This window comes from Magnolia sinica, chromosome 3 (genome assembly GCF_029962835.1).
Source record: "Magnolia sinica isolate HGM2019 chromosome 3, MsV1, whole genome shotgun sequence".
In the NCBI taxonomy this organism is placed as follows: Eukaryota; Viridiplantae; Streptophyta; class Magnoliopsida; order Magnoliales; family Magnoliaceae; genus Magnolia; species Magnolia sinica.
The window spans coordinates 40,063,811-40,087,835 of record NC_080575.1 but is presented as its reverse complement, the minus strand read 5'-3'; the positions used below and the strand labels follow the sequence as shown (position 1 = coordinate 40,087,835).

At 39.2% G+C, this 24,025-nt stretch overlaps 1 protein-coding gene and 3 long non-coding RNA genes across 5 annotated transcripts; 3 read left to right on the top strand and 1 right to left on the bottom strand.

The window, feature by feature from the left end:
- Positions 1-4,293: 4,293 nt before the first annotated feature.
- Positions 4,294-5,925, top strand: LOC131241527 (uncharacterized). Its single transcript, XR_009169095.1, has 3 exons — positions 4,294-5,110; positions 5,329-5,394; positions 5,479-5,925. It is a non-coding gene; the product is annotated as an uncharacterized LOC131241527 (long non-coding RNA).
- Positions 5,926-8,371: 2,446 nt separating this feature from the next.
- Positions 8,372-9,965, top strand: LOC131241526 (uncharacterized). Its single transcript, XR_009169094.1, has 2 exons — positions 8,372-8,619; positions 9,712-9,965. It is a non-coding gene; the product is annotated as an uncharacterized LOC131241526 (long non-coding RNA).
- A 998-nt stretch (positions 9,966-10,963) lies between these two features.
- Positions 10,964-17,524, bottom strand: LOC131238864 (disease resistance protein At4g27190-like). Its single transcript, XM_058236456.1, has 2 exons — positions 16,376-17,524; positions 10,964-11,029 (listed from the first exon to the last, which is right to left on the bottom strand). The coding sequence occupies exons 1-2, from the start codon at positions 17,522-17,524 to the stop codon at positions 10,964-10,966; spliced, it is 1,215 nt and encodes a 404-aa protein (XP_058092439.1).
- Positions 17,525-20,547: 3,023 nt separating this feature from the next.
- On the top strand, positions 20,548-23,476 carry LOC131239832 (uncharacterized). 2 transcript variants are annotated; one of them, XR_009168422.1, is made up of 6 exons: positions 20,548-21,114; positions 21,396-21,852; positions 22,146-22,219; positions 22,296-22,810; positions 23,162-23,231; positions 23,320-23,476. It is a non-coding gene; the product is annotated as an uncharacterized LOC131239832 (long non-coding RNA). The 2 variants fall into 2 exon arrangements; XR_009168423.1 differs by lacking the exons at positions 22,296-22,810; positions 23,162-23,231 and having other exon boundaries at positions 20,555-21,114.
- The last annotated feature ends 549 nt before the right edge of the window (positions 23,477-24,025 follow it).

The following is a 24,025-nucleotide window of genomic DNA, read 5'->3' as shown; positions in this document are numbered from 1 at the left end:
GCTCCAAGCCTCTAAATCCAATTTCCAAGAAAACCAGTGTTCATGTCTCCTAAAGGATTAATGCCAACACCCCCCTCCTTAAACAGTTTGAAGACCTCTTCCCATATGAGAAGATGTCACTTCTTTCCTTCACTAGCCCCCTTTTAGAGAAACTCCCATCTCAGTTTTTCATGCCTATTCACCACTACCTTGCGACATTTGAATAGAGACATAAAATACACATGCATATTGGCCATAACCACCTTAATAAGAGTTAGTTAGCCCCCCAAGGAAAGGTAGTGATGCTTCCAGGAGGCTAACTTCCTCTCAATCATCTTGATCACTCGTCCCACAAATGTTTGGGTGGCTTTCCGATACATAACACTTTCGTTAGTGGCCCCCCATGGAATGAGGAATTATTTAATATTGTTGACCAAGAAGTTCCCCAAAATGACCACTTTCGATATATTGGGTTGATAATTCTTGAGAGTGAAGAGATTGAGAAGGATGTTGCCCACAAAATTCAAGTTGGGTGGAAGAAATGGAGATGCACCTCTAGCGTTTTATGTGATAGTCATATACCACTCAAAGTAAAAGGGAAATTTTGTAAGATGGCTATAAGAGCAGCCATGCTTTGTGGGAAAGAATGTTGGGCAGTTAAGGGACAACATGTCCATAGGATGAGTGTTGCTGAAATGAGGATGTTGAGATGGATCCGTGGCAAGACAAGAATAGAAGTAGAAATGAATGCATTTGGGGGAATTTAGGCGTAAGACCATTAGGGAACAAGATGAGGTATGGTAGACTCAAATGGTTTGGTCATGCGCAATGGAGACCAAGAACTATGCCAGTTAGAAGGATTGAGTTCATGTGAGTTGAAGGCTCTAAAAGGGCAAGGGGAAGGCCCAAAAGTATGTGGGTGTAAGTAATAATAAAAGACTTAATGACTTATGGTCTAATTGAAGTTATGGCCATTGATAGAGTGAAATTGCACAAAAGGATTCATGCAGGCGTCCCCAATTAGTTTGGATAAGGATTTGATGATGTTGAGTCTTGATTTGGTTATATTTATGATTTAAAATTCATAAAAATATTTTGGAGTCTTGGGAAGTTTGAGTTTTATCGAGTTTTGTTGAGTCAAGTCAACCTAGTCAATAGAGTTTTAACTAAGTCAATAGCAAATGAGTTTTCCTTGAGCTGCAGGGAAATCTAGTGGAGTCGAGTTCACTTGGCCGATCCATTTTCGAGTTCTCAGATGTATATCCAGACACTCATGGATATTTGTCCCATTTTCTAAATAATATTCCATGGCATGTTAATTTCCAAAGTTATTTTTTTGTTTATAGCATTTATTCCAGGAGGCCGGGTCATCTACAATTGTTGTAGATTAAGCTTAACCTACAACTCTTTTTCATACACATGTAAAACATATTCCTATACATCTGAAACAAATTCATATACAACTTATTCGTATGTCCATAAAACTTATATGTTTTTGGTGGTTGTCCATTGTTTTTATAGTGTGGCTTACTTGATGATTGGATTGGCCTGTTTTTTGGTGTGCTCCATTTTCAGGTGGGGGAACCCTATTGGATGGATTGGATGCCATACACACACTACAGTGGGCACACATGCAGCTAGTTTCATAAAATTCTCATGAATAGCAATGGTAGAGGAACCCACCTCTTATTCCTAAATGGTACTCTCTTTTGTTGGACAAGCTAAGACTAGATCATCTAAAGGCAAGCTGAGCTACAACTACTGGAGAATTACAAGTATAATAAATAACAAGAAGAACAAATCATGACAGAAATTACATTTATAAGTCTAAGGGATATGTTACATTGGAATCTTTCCATACATATTCTGTCTAAAAAATAACAGTCATTATTATATGTTCTAAAGAGGCTTTCTAATGCTGCCTAGGAGTATAGCCCGACCCAACCACACTGTATGTACATGCCAATTAGGCATATTTGTAAATTCCCAAGCAGACCCCACCGTGTTGATTCCCTGGCCCACAAATCAGGTTGGACCATTGATCAGGCATGCCATAGTGTATGGAAGCATATCTCATTTGTTTTGTGTATTATAGCAGATCTGATGAGTGAAGTTGCCAATTTTTTAGCAATGGGATGTACACAGCAGGGTCCACATAATGAACAGCTTGGATGCTTACAACATGCGCCAACTTAGCGTTTGTAGATGGGCTTGAACATAATCCCAGGTGGGGTGATCAAGCCCATATTCTTTATAACTGGACCATTGTGGTTTGTACCATACCACTCACTTCGTCCGGTAGGAAGTAGTAGCAAAGCCCGTGAAATGCTCGAGGATGGATGTCGACGTCTCTAAACATTGGCTGAAAGTGGGCCTTGGCATGCTCTTTGGCCCATTCCAGCCCATCCCACCACCTCTTTTCTCCTCTGACCCACCGTAAGCAGGGCGCACTTCCTGCATCCAGGGGGAGCTTCTTCAAACTAAGACACTCTTTCACTGCGATCTCTTCCAATGATTTCCAGTCGAACACCCCTTCACATATACGTCCCAGTTTCGGCAGGCCACGCAACTCCAAGAATGTTAAATGGGGCAGCATTCCCTTATCGACCACCCCATCTGCTTGGGAAATTATCACCTCAACTCCATCACAATTGTGTACATGAAACCCTACCATATTAGGTAGCCCCTTTGCTAGAGTCGATGAGAGGGCCACTTTCAATGCATTACATTTAACAAAGCTCAACCATCGAACATTTTGGAGCGGTGCAACTGATCCCATCCAGATACTTCTCAGCTTCGGTAGACCCTCAAGATGCATAGTTTCGAGTTTTGGAAGCATATTTTCCTGTCGCAACCCTATTGTTGCACCCATAAGCACATACTCTAATTTTCCACAGTTATACACCTCGAGTTTGGTTATATTTTGCAAGCGTTGCAATAAAATGGATGGGAATACGTTGTTCAACTTGTCACATTCCACCACTTTGACGTACCTTAGATTTTGAAACATTCTTTCTGGAAGAGATTCTTCATCGAAGACAATTTGCTCTAGCTTTTGAAGAAAATGGAGCTCTAAATGTTGCAAATTTTGTAACGTATTCTCCATGGTGCCCTCTCCATCTAGCACATATTCTATCTCTAGGCATTTATAGATTTCAAGATATTCTAAACTTTCAAAACTGACCACCACTGTCTTATCTGTATCTAGTCCAGAGATTGTTGTTAGGCCCCTACGATAATATAGCTGCAGGAAGGTTGTTCTTGGGAACAAAATCTTACACTACAAGAAAAAGATGCAGAGCCGACAGTTGGGGTTACCCTTTGCCGGCCGCCAGTTTTACCGGCCGCAGGTAAAGGGGCCGATAAAAAGAAAAAGGGACGCCCTAATTCATTTTGCTCCCCGATCGACTCTCTCTCTCTCTCGTTCTCTCTCTCGATTGCAGAATCGAGGAATAACAACAGTCAAAAACAGTAATCCTAACCCTAGAAATCTCTCTCCACCCACTCTCTCTCTCTCTCTCTCTCTCTCTCTCTCTCTCTCTCTCTCTCTCTCTCTCAACCCTAATTCTTTCAAAATCAGGGTTACTGAAGACTAGGGTTTTTGGATGTGAGATCGTTAGGATCCGTCATGGCCGATCTTCCCGGCGACGCAGCGGCAGCGGCGAGGGCTTCTTCCCGGCAGCGCCGAGCAATGGCCATACGGATGCGCCGCCGCTGATGGTGTCGGGATCGTTCAAGGGGTCGAGGAGGCGGACATCAGTCTGGCGAAGCCTCAACACAGACGAGTTCATTTAGTTTGTTTAGATTTCAAAGGGAAGTTGGGATTCTGCCCTGGATCCAATTTTGAGCTAAATCCAACCTTTGTAGTTCCTTGAGCTGACCGATTTCAGGTGGCATTTCTCCGGAGATCTACTTATGGCTCAAATTCAACAAAGCCAAGTTGGTAAGTCAACCGATTGCGGCAGGTATGCTTCCATAGATGCGATTCCTTCCCATGTACAAACTCTTGAGATTGGTTGAAAGATTGCTGATTGTTTCAGGAATTAGGATGTCGAGATGTTAGGATGTGTTGGAATAAAATCAGTTCCTTTTTATACTTTGTTTTTTTCTTTTTAGGATCTATTGGAATAAAATCTATTCCTTTTTATACTTTGTTTTTTTCTTTTTAGGATCTGTTGGAATAAAATCTGTTCCTTTTTTATATTTTAAATGAGTTTTTTGTCAGGATCTTTTGGAATAAAATCAGCTATTTAACTTCTCTGTTTTTTTTTTTGGAATATGATTCTTTTCTTAATTGAATGCCCATAAACGTTGCATTGGAAATTCTTTTTAATGCATTTTCTTTTTCTTTTTCATTTCCCTTGTATTCATGCAAATAAAGGCCACAGCAGTTGAAGTGCTACAAGCATTAAAGGGAAAATTGGGCCCTCTTTCTTGTCATTGAAAAATACAAAGGGCCAATTTTGTCATTTCAGAGTAGCCCTCTTTCCCGTTGGAAGAGAAGACGTCAAAAGCACATGGATGTTCTTCTCATGTCCTCATGTTGGAAAGGAAGCTGCAATTGACTTTATGTTCTATTTTTATTTTATTTTTCCTAATGACAGCATGCATTGATTGATGAATCTTTCTCCAATCAAACGTTATAGACTCTAGTTTCATTCCGCCGCTGATTTACACATGCATGGGGAGTTCACGCGACATTGCCATCGGGACCAGTAGCAGTTGTGTCTCTCCTTCTGGGGACTTTGCTACAAAATGAGGTTGATTCTGTTAAAAATCCAGATGAGTATCTCCGGCTTGTATTCACTGCAATATTCTTTGCTGGGATCACTCAAGTCACACACTTGGATTTTTTAGGTAATTGAACGATCTGTTTTACAAGTTTTCCATACCCTTGTTAACTTAAAAGGTCGGTATTCTTTGTTATAACATTGACGATTCTGGTAATGTTTACATATTAGGATTCTTGATCGACTTCCTATCTCATGCGGCCATTGTTGGGTTCATGGGTGGGGCAGCCATCACAATTGCTCTGTAACAGCTCAAAGGTTTCCTTGGCATAAAGAATTTTACTAAGAAGACGGATATAATTCCGGTTTTGCATTTGGTATGGAGTTTTGTACATCACAGGGTATGAAAATCTACTGAAAACGACTGTTATTGATAGTGTTTAAAAGCTTGGATTTGAGATGGAAACCAACCAACTCAAAACTAGCAACCATGATAAGTCAATTAGGTTGTCCAATGACTCAGTCAAGCCAAAACTAAATTTCCCTAAGCTAATGAGTTTAGAAGTACAGATTGCTGTCATTTTTCCTCACTGACTGTTTTCTTCTACTACATTCGCAGTGGAATTGGTAGAAAATCCTCATAGGATCAGTCTTCTTGGTTTTCCTTCTAGTTACCAAATACATTGTAAGTTTTTTCTCTTTGCTTCATATTCCTTGGACTCCATGCTTGTGGAAGGTTTCCTTCTTACATGACTCAAAATTGTTACAGGGGAAGAAGAAGAAGAGCCTTTTCTAGGTGCCCGCGATCGCCCCTTTGATCTCTGTTATTCTCTTGACCTTTTTCGTGTATATTACACCTGCAGAAAAGCATGGTGTTAAAATTGGAAGTTTCTGAACTTTGTAGAGTTAACATCTCTATTTTATCTAATATTAGTCAACTAATAGTGCCGCAAATGTCTGAAAGGTGAAAGACATACAAAGGGGTATAAATCTGTCATCCTTGGACCAAATTCATTTCAGTGGTGAATTTGCTACGAAGGGTTTCAGAATTGGTGCAGTGGCTGGTATGATAGCATTAACTGTATGCCTACTCCACACACATAAAGAATCCTAATTTTTAAGACATGCTGCTTGCAAACATCCATCTGCAAATGCAAGACAAGTAGTCAAACGCATGTGAGATTCGGGCCCTTCATAAGGTAGGCCCCAAGGTGAATGCCCCTATTCCAAAAATCAGGCCAGTTCATCCACAGGGTGGCTGCGCATGTATCTTGAATGAGGAACATTTGATTTTCTAACCATCTATTGTTTCATACAAGTTTGGGCCACCAAGTGAGTGGACTGGACTGAGCTTGGGAATATTCACCATTGAGCCCACTGGATGAATGGTCTGGATCTCACACTGGAGTTCTCAGATTGGTTCATATAAATGCAAAGCCACACCCACTTGTTACTATTTATAGGGAGATTGAAGTTGCTTGTATTTGATATAAATTTTCATTTCAATATTGTTATCCATATGGTTGTTAATGAGTTGGGCCTGGGTTGCCTTTGGTGTGGATTTTGAACTGATTGGATGTGCCTATTTGGCTGGCCCTATTCAAAATTTCAATTTTGCTAAGCCCAAGCCTTGCCCATTGACAGTTGTAGTTATCCAACTGTCTACATTTCATTTATTTGTTTTTTTTCTTTTTGCTGATTATGGACCAGAACAAGCTAAAGGTCCTATTGTCCTCATCTTAGCACCTACCAGGGAATTTTTGAGTTTCGAATCCCTAATTAGGGATTTGTAGTGTCGATTCCCTAATTGAAATCATTGAAAACATTAATTGATCTTTTATTGAAAAGTAACTTTTAGTGTAAGCAGTTTTCTCACTATGATTTTCGGCCGATAGTCTATCCACATGTGACCCATCAGATCAATACTCCTGAGCATTAGAGATGTTGCCACATGTACTTTGATGTAGGAGCTTCATAGAACTTGCATCAGAGATGTTTGCCACATGTACTTTGATGTAGGAGCTTCATGGAAGTTGCATCAGAGATGTTTGCCACATGCACCTTGAGGAAGGACTAAGGAGCTTCATGGAACTTGCATCGACCCAAATATTAGAATTCCGCTTTGGTCATTCACTTGCTTCAAAAGGAGTCGAGTCAAGAAAACACAGCTTCTTTAAACCCAAATATTTCAAATCTGCATTTACAACCAACCTGCTTCTTAGACCTAAGCACAAGTTCTGGGTGAGATTTGTTACGCCCACACATGAGTGCACAACAACATGCAGCCACATGTGCCAATATAGCGTAAGGTGCAAGAACAAAGCTTTCCATAAAGTAACCTACGTTGCCTAAAACTTCTGGCATAAGAGTGAAGTTGTTTCACACCTCAAGTGGACCTGTTTCAAAACAAATGTATATCTAGAAATTTGTATTACCCTATTGTGCCCCATTGAGGAATGAAACTTGTATTTTGCTTAAGAAGATCTAATCACTGTTGCCCTCCTCTGTTCGTAGTGGGAAGGTTAATGCTCTGCCTACATCTATGGCCCATCAAATTGCGTTTAATCACAATATGAAAAACAATACACTTCCTTAAATTGCATTTAATCACAATATAGTTTTTCTGTTTCTATTTCCAACACCATGCTTCTGTGTCTTATATTAGTTATGTCCACAGAGATGTGAAGCCTAAAAATTTTCTACAGGATCAGAGAACTTGCTCAGATACCATGTTGACTGCAGACAATTTTAAGTGATAGAATGCAAAATATGATATAAACCTCTAGTACCAAATGCAGGAAGAATCTAGAATAGCTAGGAGGATTGGAGAGATCCAGAAAGCAAAATAGTTGCAAGTTTGCCATCACAAAAGAATTACAGGAATGCCATTACAAATCATCCCTCAACAAGTACAGCTTTGTCTGTTAATATGCATGGGTGATTGATCTTTCTCAAAGTATCTGGGTATCATGATTCCGGGAAAATCAGTACCAGTTCATGTGAAATGGATCGATTATACTTTACCTGGCCGTGCTTCCATTTGTATGTTTTACTTGCATTTCTAAATTTGAAATGGTGATGTATGGAGTGAACCAGTTGTAAGGCTTCCCCTAGGATCTTGAAGAGGACCTTTGGTCATAAGGTTCTAGTTCCTACATATATGTTGATGATTTTACCGGCATGAACTTGAAGAATGTCAACATCAGTGAGAAAGTTTATTCCTATTCTGATTTGTAGAGTAGACAAGAGGCTTAATTCTCCTCAATGAATATTTCATGGTAGTTTTAGATCTTGATTTAATATCCCAAATGGGTTGTTTGTTATGGGTAAGTTGCAAGGAAATTGAAATCTGAGCCATAAAACTATATGTTTGTCCACTCAATGGATTAGTGACTTCTAATACTTCCATTCTCTTTACGCAGGCCATCTAACTGGAGGAAAAAGCGAATCCATTTTTCTCTATAATTCTTTGTGAAACCTTTTATCTAAGCTGCAAGTCATTCATTTGTTGCACCAACCTTTTGTGTACTTCATTCTTCTTGAGAACTTCTATTTTTTTTTTTTCTGGAATAATGACAGGGTTTTGATATGAAACTAATCAATGTAAATCGGACTTGCAAAGTTACAAAGGTGATGCATGATTAAAATTGGTTTGAATTTCTCGTGTATTTCATCTGTGGAGGTATTTAATTCACTTATAGAGTAGGTGCAGATGTTGCATGATTAAAATCATGTTCCTTTTTCTCTCTTAGGGAGGAGGATGGTGCAACAATGTTACGACTTGCCTCTCATGAAAAGAAAACCATTTGGGTTCATCCAAGAAGACTGGGTTTGATGTCTACTTCTCCATGGCTAGGGGGAATGCCACTTTGCCTGCTATGGAAATGACCAAGTGCTTCGACATCAGCTAGTAAGCCATTGTTATTAAGGTGTCTCTTGCTTGATTTTATACATTAAGGATCCGTTATCATATTCAATTTGTAAGATGCTAATGGAATAACCTGGAACAGTGGCTAATGGCTAAGATTTGTTTTGTAGGTTAGAATTGAATGGTAACCATTCTTTTCTCTATTGGAAGCTCCATACTTCCACAGGTAAGGCCCACGGTAATGGTCTCTTTGTTGGTGTGCAAGTAATCACAAAGTGTGAAGGTAAGCAGGAACTGATTTGAGCATGGGAATTGAGAAGCTTCAGCTTCAAAATGTTAGCAAGTATGAACAGCTAGGAGGCAGGAGCAGGAGCACAAATCAAAAACACAATTCAAAGTGACAGTGGCACCTGGGTAGAAAATTTTGCAGCCGAGGTTGTGCAGTTCTTATGCTGTTGTGTTTTTTTTTTTTTTGTCCAGCATGAGCATGCATATCTGACATCTTTTATTATTGTTTTTTTTTTTTTCTTTTAACCTTCATCATCATCATCATCTAAGCCTTATAGGAGGCAGTCGTCTAAGTCCAGAATGGTTCTTGTAAATTCTATTCCTAAACCACTTGAAGCTCGGCTCACATTCAGCTGGTTCCAAGGATTCCAATCTATGTGCGGGCACTGTAAAGGAATAACAATTCTTCCACTGTCTCTCTCTGTCATTTTGTGATCTTCATTTTGTGGCCTATGAAATATATGTTGAACCTAGTAGAGCTTCAACAACATAGGGAAGACAAAAACTTTTAAACTAATGGAGTTTCAATGGTCCCCTAGTCTCTCTAAATCAACAGTCTTATATGTAGAGATAAAGACAGGCATTTAGTTTTAAAATTATGATTTAAATATGTTGATACTAAAATCAAGAATTCAATGAGTTTGTGACAAAGAATATAAGCATGGATGGCATTGACTTGAATATATTGGATTTATTTTTTGTGCAATTAGGAAAATCTTTTTCCTTGGGCCACCCAAATGCCAAGATTAGTGTCCTCCATGCAGCCTGTCTTTTGAAGCCCCCAAATTATTTAAATCTTGTGATGTGCAGAACAACATAAACCCATTGTAATCTCCCTTTGTGCAGGTTCTGGACCGTGGTGAGAAGATTGAGCTTCTGGTAGACAAAACAGAGAACCGCCGCTCACAGGTGGTGAACCTCAATATCATTGAGGGCTTGAACCTGCTGAAGGACTCCGAAATACTGGTGCTGATGCCTTTTACTGCTAGATAGCTCACCAAAGATCGACAGAAGAAACGAGTCCCTTGGAAACAATGGCAATCATGGGCAACAAGGAGATCATTGACATTAACCAAGGTATGTTAGCTGCTTAGACTGGTGTCCAAAAAAAAAAAAAAAAAGAACTAGGATGCATGTGGGTCACCTTTTCGTTTTCTTTTTATTTTTTATTTTTTGTATTTTTTGATGAGAAAGATTTTCTCTATTGCCACTGATTGTCAGTGGCCAAGATTCCTATAGCTACGGATTTCATTCGTAGCAAACTTTTCAAGAGCCACAGTAGCAATGGCTATGGTTGCACTGTGGGCTAATCATCTTTAGCTACGGATTTTATCCGTAGCTTTTTACCAATTTTCTGGTAGTGTAGCAAAAAGTAGCGATTTAGCGGCTGTTAGCTGACTGCGGGCAAAGAATTTGCCGGCGGTTTTGACCGCCGCTAAAGACCAGTTTTCTTGTAGTGTTAGCCCATTGAGGTACGCACTTATGACCATCAATGATCATCATTCTACGGTAACTTCTCATGTCATCAAAGACATTAGAATCATACTCTAACCGATCTATTCGGAAGCATAACCTCTCCAATTTTTCCCAAGATTTCGATATGGTATCTTGCAGAAAACTGCCTGCTTCTACTATGTCAAGGCACAAACAACTCAGCTGTCTCAAAGATGCGACTTCGGCTAAAGAAGCGTTGCTTTTGCCCCACCTTCTTGTCCCTGCAACTTCCCACCCTGTAAAGCTTAAGACCATCTTTAGTTCTTCCAGACAAGTCAACTTCGTTATTACATTTGCTGGCAGATTTTTAAGGCTCGGATTGAAGGATAGGTCCAAACGCCTTAAATTGGCCAATTCACCTATTCTAGTTGGCAATTCACTGATCGTGATTCGTGAAAGATCAAGAGATTTAAGTCCCTTCAGTGACTTGAGTGGTGACAAACTTTTTATTTCCAAATGCAAGCATGCTTGTAGGCAAAGTTCCCGTAGATTCAACAAATATGACATTGATGATGGCAGTCGCGTGATAGAAGTTCTACCAAGGTCCAAAACACGGAGTGATTTTGCACCTTCAAAGAACTGATCTGGTATTTTGCTCAAATTGTCATTTTCTTGCATCATCAATGTTAACAGTGTTGGGTCTAAAACCCAGCTTCCTGCTTACGTGTGGCTGCAACCACCATGAAACAAAAATCAGAAACTTTTGGAAGAAGAAGAAGAGAGAACAGCAGCTGTATTGGAATGAATTGAAAATCGTAATACACTGCTGCCTATTTATAGGCTTTCTTATTGTGTGAAATTACTAAACTATCCCTGTCTAGATTCATCCTAGGGGTAGCTAAATAAAGAAAAAATAATCCAGAGAAATCTAGAAAGAAATCTACATAGGTAGCAATCTGATCTTAGAAGAAAAAAAATCTAATCTAACAGCTTGCACATAAGATATGCACACGGTTTTGGATTTGTAGAAATCTCCGTTTCCAACACTCCCCTTCAAACCAAAACCGGCTTCATTCCAAGCATTGATCTAAGTCTCCTGAATGTGTCAGTTGGCAATGCTTTGGTGAAGATATCTACCACTTGCTCAGTGGTGTGACAGTATTCCAGCTTTACCAATTTCTACTTTACTTGATCTCTAAGAAAGTGATATCTTGTGTGGATGTGCTTGCTCCTTCCATGCTGAACTGGATTTTTGGTAAGTTTGATTGCCGACTTGTTGTCCACATATATAACAGTGGATTCTTCCTGTAGATGCTTCAGCTCCTTTAACAGATTCCTTAGCCAGATCGCCTCACATACAGTGGATGAAGCTGCTACGTACTCAGCTTCACATGTGGACAGGGCGACCACACTCTGCTTCTTTGAATTCCATGTAAATACTATCGACCCAAGATAGAAAGCATAGCCTGTGGTACTTTTTCTTTCATCTTGGTCACCACCCCAATCACTATCAGAGTATCCATACAACATCGCTTCATCATCGTATGAATAAAAGAGACCGAATTCAATAGTCCCTTTGATATACCTCAGTACTCGTTTTGCAGCTAGCCAGTATGACTCTTTTGGGGCTTCCATATACCGGCTTAGAAGCCCAACACTGTAGACTATATCTGGCCTAGTGATTGTGAGATACCTTAAGCTTCTGATTAGGCTCTTAAATAGGGTTGAGTCGACGTTTCTTCCTTCTCCATCTCTTGCGAGCTTCAGGCCTGTTGTTACAGGTGTATTTACAGCTTTACAGTCGACCATCTGAAACTTCTCAAGAAGTTCCTTTGTGTACTTCTTCTGGGATATGTAAATGCCACCGACTTGTTGCTTCACTTCAATGCCCAAGAAGAAAGACATCAATCCACCATCAGTCATCTCAAACTCTTTGAACATAGCCTGCTTGAATTCTTCAAACATTTCCTGGCTGTTCCCAGTGAACAACAGATCATCAACATATAAACAAGCGATAAGCATATCACCATGGGCATTCTTCTTTGTGTAGATGGCATGCTCATATGGACATTTGACGAAACCATTCTCTTGAAGATAACCGTCGATCCGTGCATTCCAAGCACGAGGAGCTTGCTTCAACCCATACAGGGCTTTCTTCAGCCGATACACTTTGTGTTCCTCCCCTTGCATAACAAAGCCTTCAGGCTGGTCAACGTATACTTCTTCTTCGAGTACCCCATTTAAGAATGCAGATTTCACATCCAGTTGGTAGATCATCCAACTGTGATGAGCTGCAAGGGAGATAATCATTCTTACAGTGTCAAGGTGAGCAACTGGGGCGAAAACTTCTTCATAGTCTACCCCATATTTCTGTTTGTAACCTTTTGCTACGAGCCTTGCTTTATATCGTTCGATCTTACCATCGACATTCCGCTTGATTTTGTACACCCATTTGAGACCAATGGTCTTCTGACTTTTAGGGAGTAAGGTCAACTCCCATGTTCGATTTTTCTCGATGGCATGAATCTCTTCTTCCATAGCCTTTATCCAACATTCTTCATTCACAGCCTCCTCGAATGTGAGAGGCTCGTGGTCCGCATACAGGCAGAGTAAATTCACTTCCTCAGTTTCTGCATAGATGTCGTTGAGGCTTCTCATTTTAATAAGAGCCAAGGATGAAGGAGAATCGGATGAAGATGTGCTGGATGAATTCTGATTTGATGAAATACTTCCAAGAGATATGGAGCGTACTCCTGGACTTCTGAGATCCGAAGGGGGTGATGTGGGTGTCTGCTCCTGATTCATATGCCTCTCTTCTTCATATACTTCGGCCTCAACCTGACTTTCTTTGGCCGAATCTTCCTGGTTCCACTTCCAAGATTCTTCCTCGCAGAATACTACATCTCTACTTACCACCAGCTTATTGGTTAGTGGGTTGTAGAGCTTGTATGCCTTTGACTCTTCGCTGTAGCTGATAAAGATGCACTTCTCGCCACGATCATCAAGCTTTTTCCTTCTCGCTTCTGGAACTTGAGGGTAGGCGACACACCCAAAGATCTTAAGGTGCGCCATGCTCGGCTTGTATCCACTCCATGCTTCTTGTGGTGTCTAGAATCTGACGCTCTTGGTTGGACACCTATTGAGCAGATAGGCAGTACATGCAACTGCCTCTGCCCTGAAATTCTTTGGCAGACTTTTCTCCTTCAGCATGGTCCTCGTCATATCGAGGATGGTGCGGTTTTTTCGTTCCGCAATTCCATTTTGTTGTGGCGTGTACGCTATAGTGTGTTGTTGCTTAATGCCATATTCCCTGCAATATTCTCGAAAAACATTTGAGGTATACTCCCCACCTCTGTCAGATCGAAGAGTTTTGATTTTAAGACCACTTTCTTTTTCAACAAGGGCCTTAAAATTTTTAAAAACAGTAAAAGCAGCAGACTTCTCTTTAATTACATACACCCATAATTTTCTACTGAAATCATCAATGAAGGTAATAAAGTATTTATTACCTCCAAGAGAGATTGGATCTAATGGTCCACAGATGTCAGTGTGAACCAACTGCAACGGTTCTCTTGCTCTTTGGGATACTCCACTCGGAAAGGAGTTCCTTTGTTGTTTTCCAAGTGTACACGCCTCACACACATGTTCTGGAGCTTTAATAGTAGGCAAACCATGCACCATGCTTGATGAGGACAGAAGTTTCAGGCCACTGAAATTTAGATGGCCAAAGCGAAGATGCCACATCCAGGAATCATTCTTTGCTTTTCCATAAAAACACTTCTCAAGCATTGTGTTTATATGGAGAGGAAACATACGGTTCTTCGCCATCTGGACTTTTACAATCAAACGTCCATGCATATCTCTAATGGAAAGAGAAGAGTTCTCCATGTGTATGACATACCTTTTTTCGAGGAGTTGTCTGAGACTCAGTATGTTACTTTTCATGTTAGGCACATAGTACACATTGGAGATATAGTTTGGAACACCATTCTTCTGAAAGATTTGGATTTTACCTTTACCTTTCACAGGTGTTTTTGATGAGTCTCCAAACGTTACATCGCCATGAACTCCTTCTGTGAGTTCCACAAAGAGTTTCTTGTCGCCGCACATGTGATTACTTGCACCCGTGTCGAGATGCCATACATCATGCTGATCACTACCTTTCTCTTGTGCAAGGAGAAGTGTGGAGCTTTCTTGTTCATGGCTTGATGCTTCGGCATAGTTGGATAGCTCTTCTTGAGTCACCGGCTTGCTCCAGCAATCAGATGCATAGTGGCCAAGCTTGTTGCAATTGTAGTATTGGATGTTCTTTGTACTTCCTCGTCCATGCATAGATCTACCTCTACCATTTCCTCTTCCACGGAAATTGGTATTTTTCTGCTGGTTTTGGCCATGGCTTTGTTGGTATCCGTGCCCTCTGCCTCTTGCGCGATTGTTAGCAAAACGTCTACCACGTTGTGAATTCCACGTCCACCATTGTTATTATTCAGAGTCAATCTTGACTCTAAAGCTTGTTCCATCGGCATGAAACTGTCATTCTTCTGCATTCGTTGCTCATGAACTTGCAACGATCCCATCAACTCCTCAATGGAAAGTTTCTCAATATCTTTTGATTCTTCAATCGCCACAACCACATGCTCAAACTTGGTTGTGAGGGATCGAAGTATCTTTTCAATAACTCGGACATCTTCAATCTTTTCACCATTTCTTTTCAAATTATTGACAATTACAAGCAAACGTGAAAAATAATCAGTAATATTCTCACCTTCCTTCATGTGAGTCGCTTCAAACTCGGCTCTTAATGTTTGAAGGTGAACCCGCTTCACTCGATCTATACCCTTGAAGATGGTGCCAAGGGTATCCCATGCTTGCTTGCTTGATATTGCTTCGGCAATCTTTTCGAAGGTGGATTCATCCAACCCTTGATAGAGGAGAAACAAAGCCTTATTGTCTCTCTTCCTTTGATTTTTTTAGAGTGATCTTTTCTTCATTGGTGAAGGTGGTTTCTTCTTCCATAGTGGGTTCTTCATACCCATCGGTGACGATCTCCCATAGTTCTTGCGACCCGAACAATGCCTTCATTTGAATGCACCATTTTTCATAGTTGTCCTTTGACAACTTAGGAACCTGCGGCTGGATTGTGCTAGCCATCTTTTCTATATATTTTTTTTAAACAGCTGATTTTTTTTTTAAAAAAATATAGATGAAAGAAAAATATGAATATTTTTTAAACAGATTTTTTTTTTTTTGGGGGGCTAAAATTTGATTTTTTAAAACATTTTTTTTTTTTTTTTTTTTTTTTTTTTTTTTTTTTGCTGCATGTCTTTTTTTTTTTTGCAAACAGATTTTTTTTTTTTTTACAATCTGAATAATAGATTATTGCTGCAATCTGATTTTTGAAAACAGATTTTTTCAATCGGATTTTTTTTGCAATCTGATTTTTTGATAACAGATTGTTGCTGCAATCTGATTTTTGAAAACAGATTTTTTCAATCGGATTTTTTTGCAATCTGATTTTTTGATAACAGATTGTTGCTGCAATCTGATTTTTGAAAACAGATTTTTTCAATCGGATTTTTTTTCAAAGCAGATTTTTTGCTGGAAACTGTTTCTAATAAAAAAAAAACTGGACCTGTGGGTCATGGGCCCACCACAACTGACGTATCAAACAAACCTGGCAGAGGGAAAACAGGGAGTGCGAGACCTCCTTCTCACGGCTGATGAGGCCCAAGGATCAAGGGCTCTGATACCACTTTGTTGGGTCTAAAACCCAGCTTCCTGCTTACGTGTGGCTGCAGCCACCATGAAACAAAAATCAGAAACTTTTGGAAGAAGAAGAAGAGAGAACAACAGCTGTATTGGAATGAATTGAAAATCGTATTACACTGCTGCCTATTTATAGGCTTTCTTATTGTGTGAAATTACTAAACTATCCCTGTCTAGATTCATCCTAGGGGTAGCTAAATAAAGAAAAAATAATCCAGAGAAATCTAGAAAGAAATCTACATAGGTAGCAATCTGATCTTAGAAGAAAAAAAAAATCTAATCTAACAGCTTGCACATAAGATATGCACACGGTTTTGGATTTGTAGAAATCTCTGTTTCCAACAAACAGTTCAGGACATTCCAACCTCTCAGGTAGCATTTCGATCTCATTTTGCATCACCAAAATCCTCTTGTATTCTTCCCACCGGTCCACTTTTGGCCATTCTTTCAATGCCAATCCTGCTTTGACAAAGAATTTGTAGGAATCATCATTAGACACAATTGAAATAGCCACGTCTCGAACTATGTTGTGCATCATTACATACCCTTCTTTGTCACAATCTAGTAACAAGCATGCAGCCTTGAGTTTTCCAACCAATGTGTGTCCCTTGTTCAGAACTTCCTCCAATGTTTCAACATCCTCTAAAAACCCTTCACCCATCCAACATCTAATCATTTGATCCACATCAATTTCGTAGTCTTCTGGAAATAGACTACAAAACAAGAAGCACAACTTTAACTCCTCAGTTTGCAAATAATCGTAGCTTAATTTTAGGGATCGATACACCTCTTGCTCCATGCCTCTGATGTTCTTAGGGGCGGACTTCTTCAATTCCGACAATGCATGATTCCACACTTTGAAGCTCTTCTCATCATTCAACGCCCTTCCAGCTGTCACAATTGCCAATGGCAGACCACGACATTCATTAACAACCTTCTCTGCCACAGTGTGCAATGTAGGATAATCAACAACCTCGCCTGCTTTCGCTTTGAACAATTTCCACGACTCGTCTTTGGAGAGCAGTTCCACCCTGATCTTGAATTCGACCTCCATTTCTTTGCAAACATCTTCACTCCGTGAAGTGAATATGATCTTAAAAGCTTTGTGGCGTTCACTAGAAGGAATACCCTCATTGGCCAGTTCGATTCTAGCCCATAGATCGTCCAAGATGAAGAGGAACTTCTCCTCTTCCATCAGTCTCTTCATGAGTTGAGTCGCTCTATGAGATATGCTTTCATCCTTGAGATCTAGGCCCAATCGCTTTGCAATGTCATTCTGGACCCTTTTCAGGTCCACTTCCTTAGACACTGCCACCATTATGACTCTACTGAAATTTAGTGCCCCTTTTAGATGGTTGTTCACATTTCTCACGTGGGTAGATTTTCCTACTCCCCCCATGCCATATACGCCAATAATCTTGATTTTTTCATCATTTAGAGCATCGAGAATTCTCTTCATAGATAATTTGGCTGATTCTAGACCCTCGATTGGCGGGGCATGGTAAATCTCTACAAGTGAACAGGGTGGGGCTATGGTCACCTTTCACTACAAGATAAGTGAGAGTTAGCGGCGCTTTTCTACTTACGGCTGACATAAAACTGCCCCATTAGATATGAATCACCGATGACTTCGTAAGGTCGGCCCTAATGTGGGAAATGACCGCGGGTTAAAGTCCAAGGAAAACACAAATTCGTTAGCTTTTCTCTCATTTTCCTCATCTCCAAAAAAAAAAGAAAAGAGAAGACCCTAAAATTTCTCTCTCTATCTCTCCTTCTACTTGCAGCTCTCTCTCCAAAGATGATAACATCTCTTCCTTTTCCTTCATCTTTATCATCATTTCTTCTAGATATCTGAAATCTCTCGATCGAGAGTTGCTTCTATGATCTGCAATGCTCAGAGAAGCAACACCTACATTCCAAAACTCGAGCCTTTTAACAGGAGCAAGAGCGATCGAGGAGTCGAAGAGCCTTCCTTCCTCCAAAAATCAGAGAACGAGCTTGACGATATGATTTCCTTTTCCAAATTTCTTTTGTAATTTTTGACAATTTTCGAATTTGAATCAACAAAGATCTGTCATTCGCAGAGGTTTGATCTTTTGAAATCGAAGGAATCGGAGGCTCCTATCTGCAGGTTCGATCTCTTCCTCTTTATGTTGCTCTTTCTCTGTTCTTTGCTTCTTACATTAGGGTTCTCTCTCTCTCTCTCTCTCTCTCTCTCTCTCTCTCTCTCTCTCTCTGTTTCCCTCTCTCTCCCTCTCTTAGATTTTGTTTTGCCATTTAGATTTTTGGTGCGTGGACCATAATATCATCATTTTAGGTCACTTAAAAATGGCCACGCTTGTGAAAACTAAAAAGCCCCTTGTGTAATACCTCTTGTATTTCATGCATGCTAATTGTTTGATGAAATGGCTCAACAAGCAATGTTTTGTGTGGATGTAACTAAGCAGAGGGATTTTTTAGCCCCCTTTCAGATTTTTGGTGCATGGACCATAATATCATCATTTTAGGTCGCTACAATAGCCCCATTCATAAAAACCAAAAAGCCCCTTGTGTATACCTCCTGTATTTCATGCATGCTAACTGTTTGATGAAATGGTCCAACAAAGAATGTTTTGTGTGGATGTAGCTGAGCAGATGAATATGGTGTAGGTTTTAGAGGTCAGATACATATTTGAACTCATGCATATTTCTTCAACTTGTGTGCATCTCTTCTTCAAATGAGAATGAATGTTAATGTGTGAACCTGGGACTGGACAGAGGTCGAAAAACACAGAATTAATGTGTGAACTTTATGTTATCTGCAATTAGTTTTTATTGGGAATGCATTTCTTGTAAAGCAGATAAATTCTACAAATATAATTGTATATAGCCACACCATCCAGTTGTCCACATAAAGGACCAGCTATTCAACAATGCACATGTCCTGCCAGCATGCGTGTCATATTGTAATTCTGAACAGGCCTACTTTTACCAATTACGGATTCCTTATGTGTGGCATTTCACTTGGATAGGGACCAGCTATGCAACAATGCACATGTCCTGCCAGTGTGCATGCCATATTGTAATTCTGAATAGGCCTACTTTTACCAGTTACGGATTCCTTATATGTGGCATTTTGCTTGGATAGGGACCAGCTATGCAACAATGCACATGCCCCGCCAGTGTGCGTGTCATATTGTAATTCTGAATAGGCCTACTTTTACTAGTAACAGATTCCTCATGTGTGGCATTTCGCTTGGATAGGTAGCAATGGACAATATGACACCTCACTTTTATAGTTAAAAGCAGTTTTGATGATATGGCTGAAACACAATAATGGTACTTTTAACAATGTCTATTTTGCTGGATCAAGTGTTTACAAGTCTAAGTGGCTAGTTGTGGTGTGGATTAGATCTACAGATGCATTTAAAAGCAGCTTAGTGGTTCTCTTTTGGGGTAGTTAGGGATCTCTTTTGCTCTGTACTAATAGGATGATTTCTCATTATACTTTTTTTTAATCCTTTTTTGCCTCTTTTTAACAAAAATTTAGTCACCATTCAAAAAATATAAAACAAAGAAGGAAAGAAAAATGGGGGCAAAGTTGCGCAAGGTTTCCAAGCTTTCGAAACCACAGGATGTTTCTCACCAATGCTGAAGTGTTTCAATGGGCCCTCAAAAATCCTATTGAGGATATCCCCATCTTCCCTTGATGGACTTCAGCTCATTAAGGGACTCGGAAGAGTAGAAAGTGTGGTAGATCACAACATTAAAAACTTACAATAGTGGAAAGAGAGGGCTCTATAGCCACTGTTTACTCCACTCTTCTTACGCAAATGAACCCACTGAAAGGTGACAACACAACTTAGAGCAACAACCAGCATTATCATAACCACATCACCAGAGGATCAGCCAACCATGAAGTCCCTATCTTCCCTTGGACTTGGGAGAGTAGATGAATTAAATGAATCTAGTCACTTTTCATTAAGAGCCTTAGGAAAGTAGAAGCAAAATGACTTATCTTTTGGAGCAATCGGACCCTCTGAAAGATGCCAACACTCTCTTGACCAAACATCGACATCATCTTACCATAGTGTCATGTGGCCAAGACACTAACCACATGCTTTTGATCTCCTCCCATCATTTTGTCACATTTCGATTTTATGTCATCTTTCTTATTTTGAATTGTTATTGCTAAAAACATATAGAATAATAATGCAATGCAAGGACAAGTAGTAATCAGGCAGTTTTCTGAGTTTTCGGATCCTAGAAATCAGACTTTTGTTGAATTTGAATTGAGTGTCATTCCATTAATTTGGTCCTCCTTTGGCCTAATTTGGGGATGCAGTTTAAATCAGTTATTTTATATTTTTTCCGCTTGGTAGAGTTAGCTATCTTATGTAGAGTTACTTGGATGCAATCAAAATTGCAGTGGAAAACCTTTTTTTTTTCTCATTCTTTAGTGACGAGTTGGGGAAATCACTCTCTGAAGTTTTTATGTATAAAGTGCTTAAAAGAACCATCAATTGTGTTCAGTTCTTCGCTTGTTGACCCATGTTTCTCTACTTTTCTCTCTATTTGTATACATATTAATCTAAGGTTGGCTCATGTTTATGCCAGAGATCTCTTTGTAGCATCGTGGTTAAAATATCAGAATAGAATTGAACTTTTAGCGTGGTGTACAGGTCTTCTATGCATCTAGCAGGTGAGTAGACTAGTGGTTGTTTGTTGCACATCTGGGATCAATTGAAGTAAATTCAAGTTTTTTTTTTCTTCAGAATCCTAGAAATGGTTATCTGTTTGGTGGCCAAGGGTTTGTTTTGATACATCCATATGCCTGTCATGCTGCAAGTGCAGTGATTGCATTAGCCATAGTAGGTTGGTAGATGTGACTGTCTCTAGCCTGATTAATGGGATTCAAATTCCAGTTGCGGTCGATCAGTAGCTGGCTCTGTTTCAAGATCTGGCTGCTATGGTGAATCTCTACGTTGGCTACTGAGTCTTCCCTTTGTCAAGCTGCAGGTGTTGTGGCTGTTTGAGGATGATGCAGTTTTTTTTTTTTTTGCTTCCAATGTGGGTGATGCAGCTGGGTTAGCATTTATTGAGTCTTTCTTATTATTATATATATATAGACAAACACGCACACACACATTTCTCGGACAATCCTAATTTAGCAAATGATGAATGATCAATGTTAGCCACCTCTGCATGTATATGAATGCTGTGATTAGAGCTACACTTAGCAAGCAATGACCTTATGTGTTTGTGTGGTTTTCTTAGAACTATAACAATAATTAACCATGCGATTCAGTTATAGCAAAATATCTTGTAATGTCTTATGTCTTCTTGTGCAGATATATGCAGTTGGATCTACCTCTGATGATGGGATTCATCTGCTAGACTTCTACCCAGACTCCACCTCAGCATGCCATGTGGATTTCAAGTGAGCAATATCCAAATCTAGTTATCTACAGTTATGAAGTTATATAGGCAATTGATCCCACCATAAAGATCACATCTGTATGTTGAGTCAGAACATTGCTTATCCATCTGTTTTGATGGCGTGACCTACTTCATGAGTGGATCAACTGATTTTTGCTTCAGGTGACTTTCATGATGGGGCCTACCACTTGCATGCTTTTCCCACAGGTGACTCATTAGCAAGAAAGATGGAGATGCATTTTCTACACAAGGGCAATGAGAGGAATTTCAGCCTCAAGCTTTTATTGATAAAGCAAGATTTTCTGCATTCACATGTTTTTGTGGATCGTTACTTGTGACAAACTACTCGTGAAATTCCTGCAAATCCATGTACTGAAAAAGAGTACAGGGAAGATTTTCTGTTTCTTTGCTTTACCCCTCTCTCTCTCTTTTCATTTTTTCTGTTTTCGATGGCAAGAGCTCTCTCTCTCTCTTCATTTTTTTCAGTTTTCGATGGCAAGAGCTGCAAATGCATAAGATACTTAGAATGTATATCTTCCTTTTCACTCTCTTCCAGTCTTAGGTACTTGTGTGATGATTGTGTTTGGAAAAAAGTAGATGCTTTTTTTTTCGATCTGTTTTTCTTCATCGTTTTCTTCTGATCAATATTTTCATGTATGCAGAGAACTCAGGAATCAGGCCTCCTACTTTGAATATCTTCCCATCTGAGCCCATGCATGTAGAGCCACCTGCCAAGGTATAATATTCAAAGAAGTCTCTCTCTCTCTCTGGGTTCTTTTAAAAGCTGTGAAAAAAATGGGCTGCTTTTGTAGGTGGGTTTAGGTTTTGTGTCTCCAACAAGCGGTGGTTCTAAGAGAGCATCAGAGGCCTCAACCAGGGAAAGACACCACTAAATATTTAGAAAATTAAATATTAAAATCAGTCTAAGCCTCTCAGGTCAATAAAATCATCAAGCATACCAATCATTTTGGAAAGGGGAAACCTGCAATCCATGGCACAATATACTTAAAACTTGTGGGATGCTAGAAATTCCATCTAAGTTCCCTCTATCTGATGGGCGAAGTTTATCAATTATAGGTAGCAGTTCATTTGCTGACAAAAGAAATAGACAAAGGATAGACCTGGAAAAAAAAATGAAAACAAAAATATATATCAAATGAAACTTTTATCCTTTTCTTCAATAGTAAGGTGGCTCAAGATCTGTTAGATTTTCAACATTAAGGTATAGTAATGAAGAAGAGGAGACTAAGCAATTCGAATATGGTATATATGTAACTTTTGTCCACCTTCACAATGGGACAAAGATCTTCAAACGAATTAGATTCAGGTATTTGGTTGCCTAATTGGTTTTTCTGCAACAGTGAGATTACATCACTTAATTGGAATGCAATTTCTGTAACTTTTTTCTTGAAAGGCATGTTTCTGTTCATTTAGAAATTATACATGTGGAGTGCACTGACTCAAATGTAATGAATAGATTGTGGAACCCATTATTTTTAAGTCACAGCCCCAAAATCAGAGTGGTCGAACAACCTTGATCCCTGATTCATGGACACTTTTTGTTGAAATTTCATTCTCAACCCTTCAACACTTTTTTTTTTAAATTTATTTATTTATTTATTATTTTTTAAAGATTGTTGTTTCTTAGATGTAAACCCTTTGCTTCCTTTGTCACAAGGACAGGATTTCACACTGGATGATCCCTTCATTTTGTCTTGTTGTCCTTGGCTTTTCCTTGAATTTTTGCAGTAAGATAAGACATCTTCTATTGTTTTGGTTCTTTCAGTTGATTGTTTAACACAAGTTGATGGTAAGCTTGTTTTTTCCTTGATATAGGAATGCATGTGAACAAGGTCTTCTACACTTTTAGTTACACGTGTTACCGTTGGTGCAGCTGGCATTCTCTTTGCTGGAACTTACGTGCTGGTTAGACCACCTTCCCTCGACCTTTTCTTTTTCTTTTTTTTACTTTATCATCCAACCAGATTGGAATGGCAGGTGATGTTTGTAGTTCAAATCTGACTGATATATATATATATATATATATATATATATATATATATATAAAACTTCACCCAAAAAAAAGTCCATTTTCTTAGGAATGAGCACTATTTGTTTCGTAATAGAACTGAATGAACACTATTTGTTTGGCACTAGAACTGAATAAACATCTATGTGATAATAGAACTGCATGGACATGATTTGATTGGTAATGAAACTCGTATCTGCTCATAGTCCTCATGAATTTCATTTCTATGTTTGACCTTCAATAGCTTGCATCCATCACACACCAACTACATTCACTATGTTTTGATGAAGCCTCGATCTGTGGATGGGATTCCTAAAACCCAAATGCAAGGACTGATTTGAATGTGTGCAGATCTATTCTCTGAATTTTGCAACGATTTTGGGTAATATAGTTGGGTTTTTTTAAAATAACCATTTATTCTCTTTTTCTTTGAATTTTTAGTTTTTGTTTTCTTTTGTTCTCTCTGTTTTTTTTTTTTTTTTTTTTTTAAAAAAAAAAAATCTTATTTGGTTA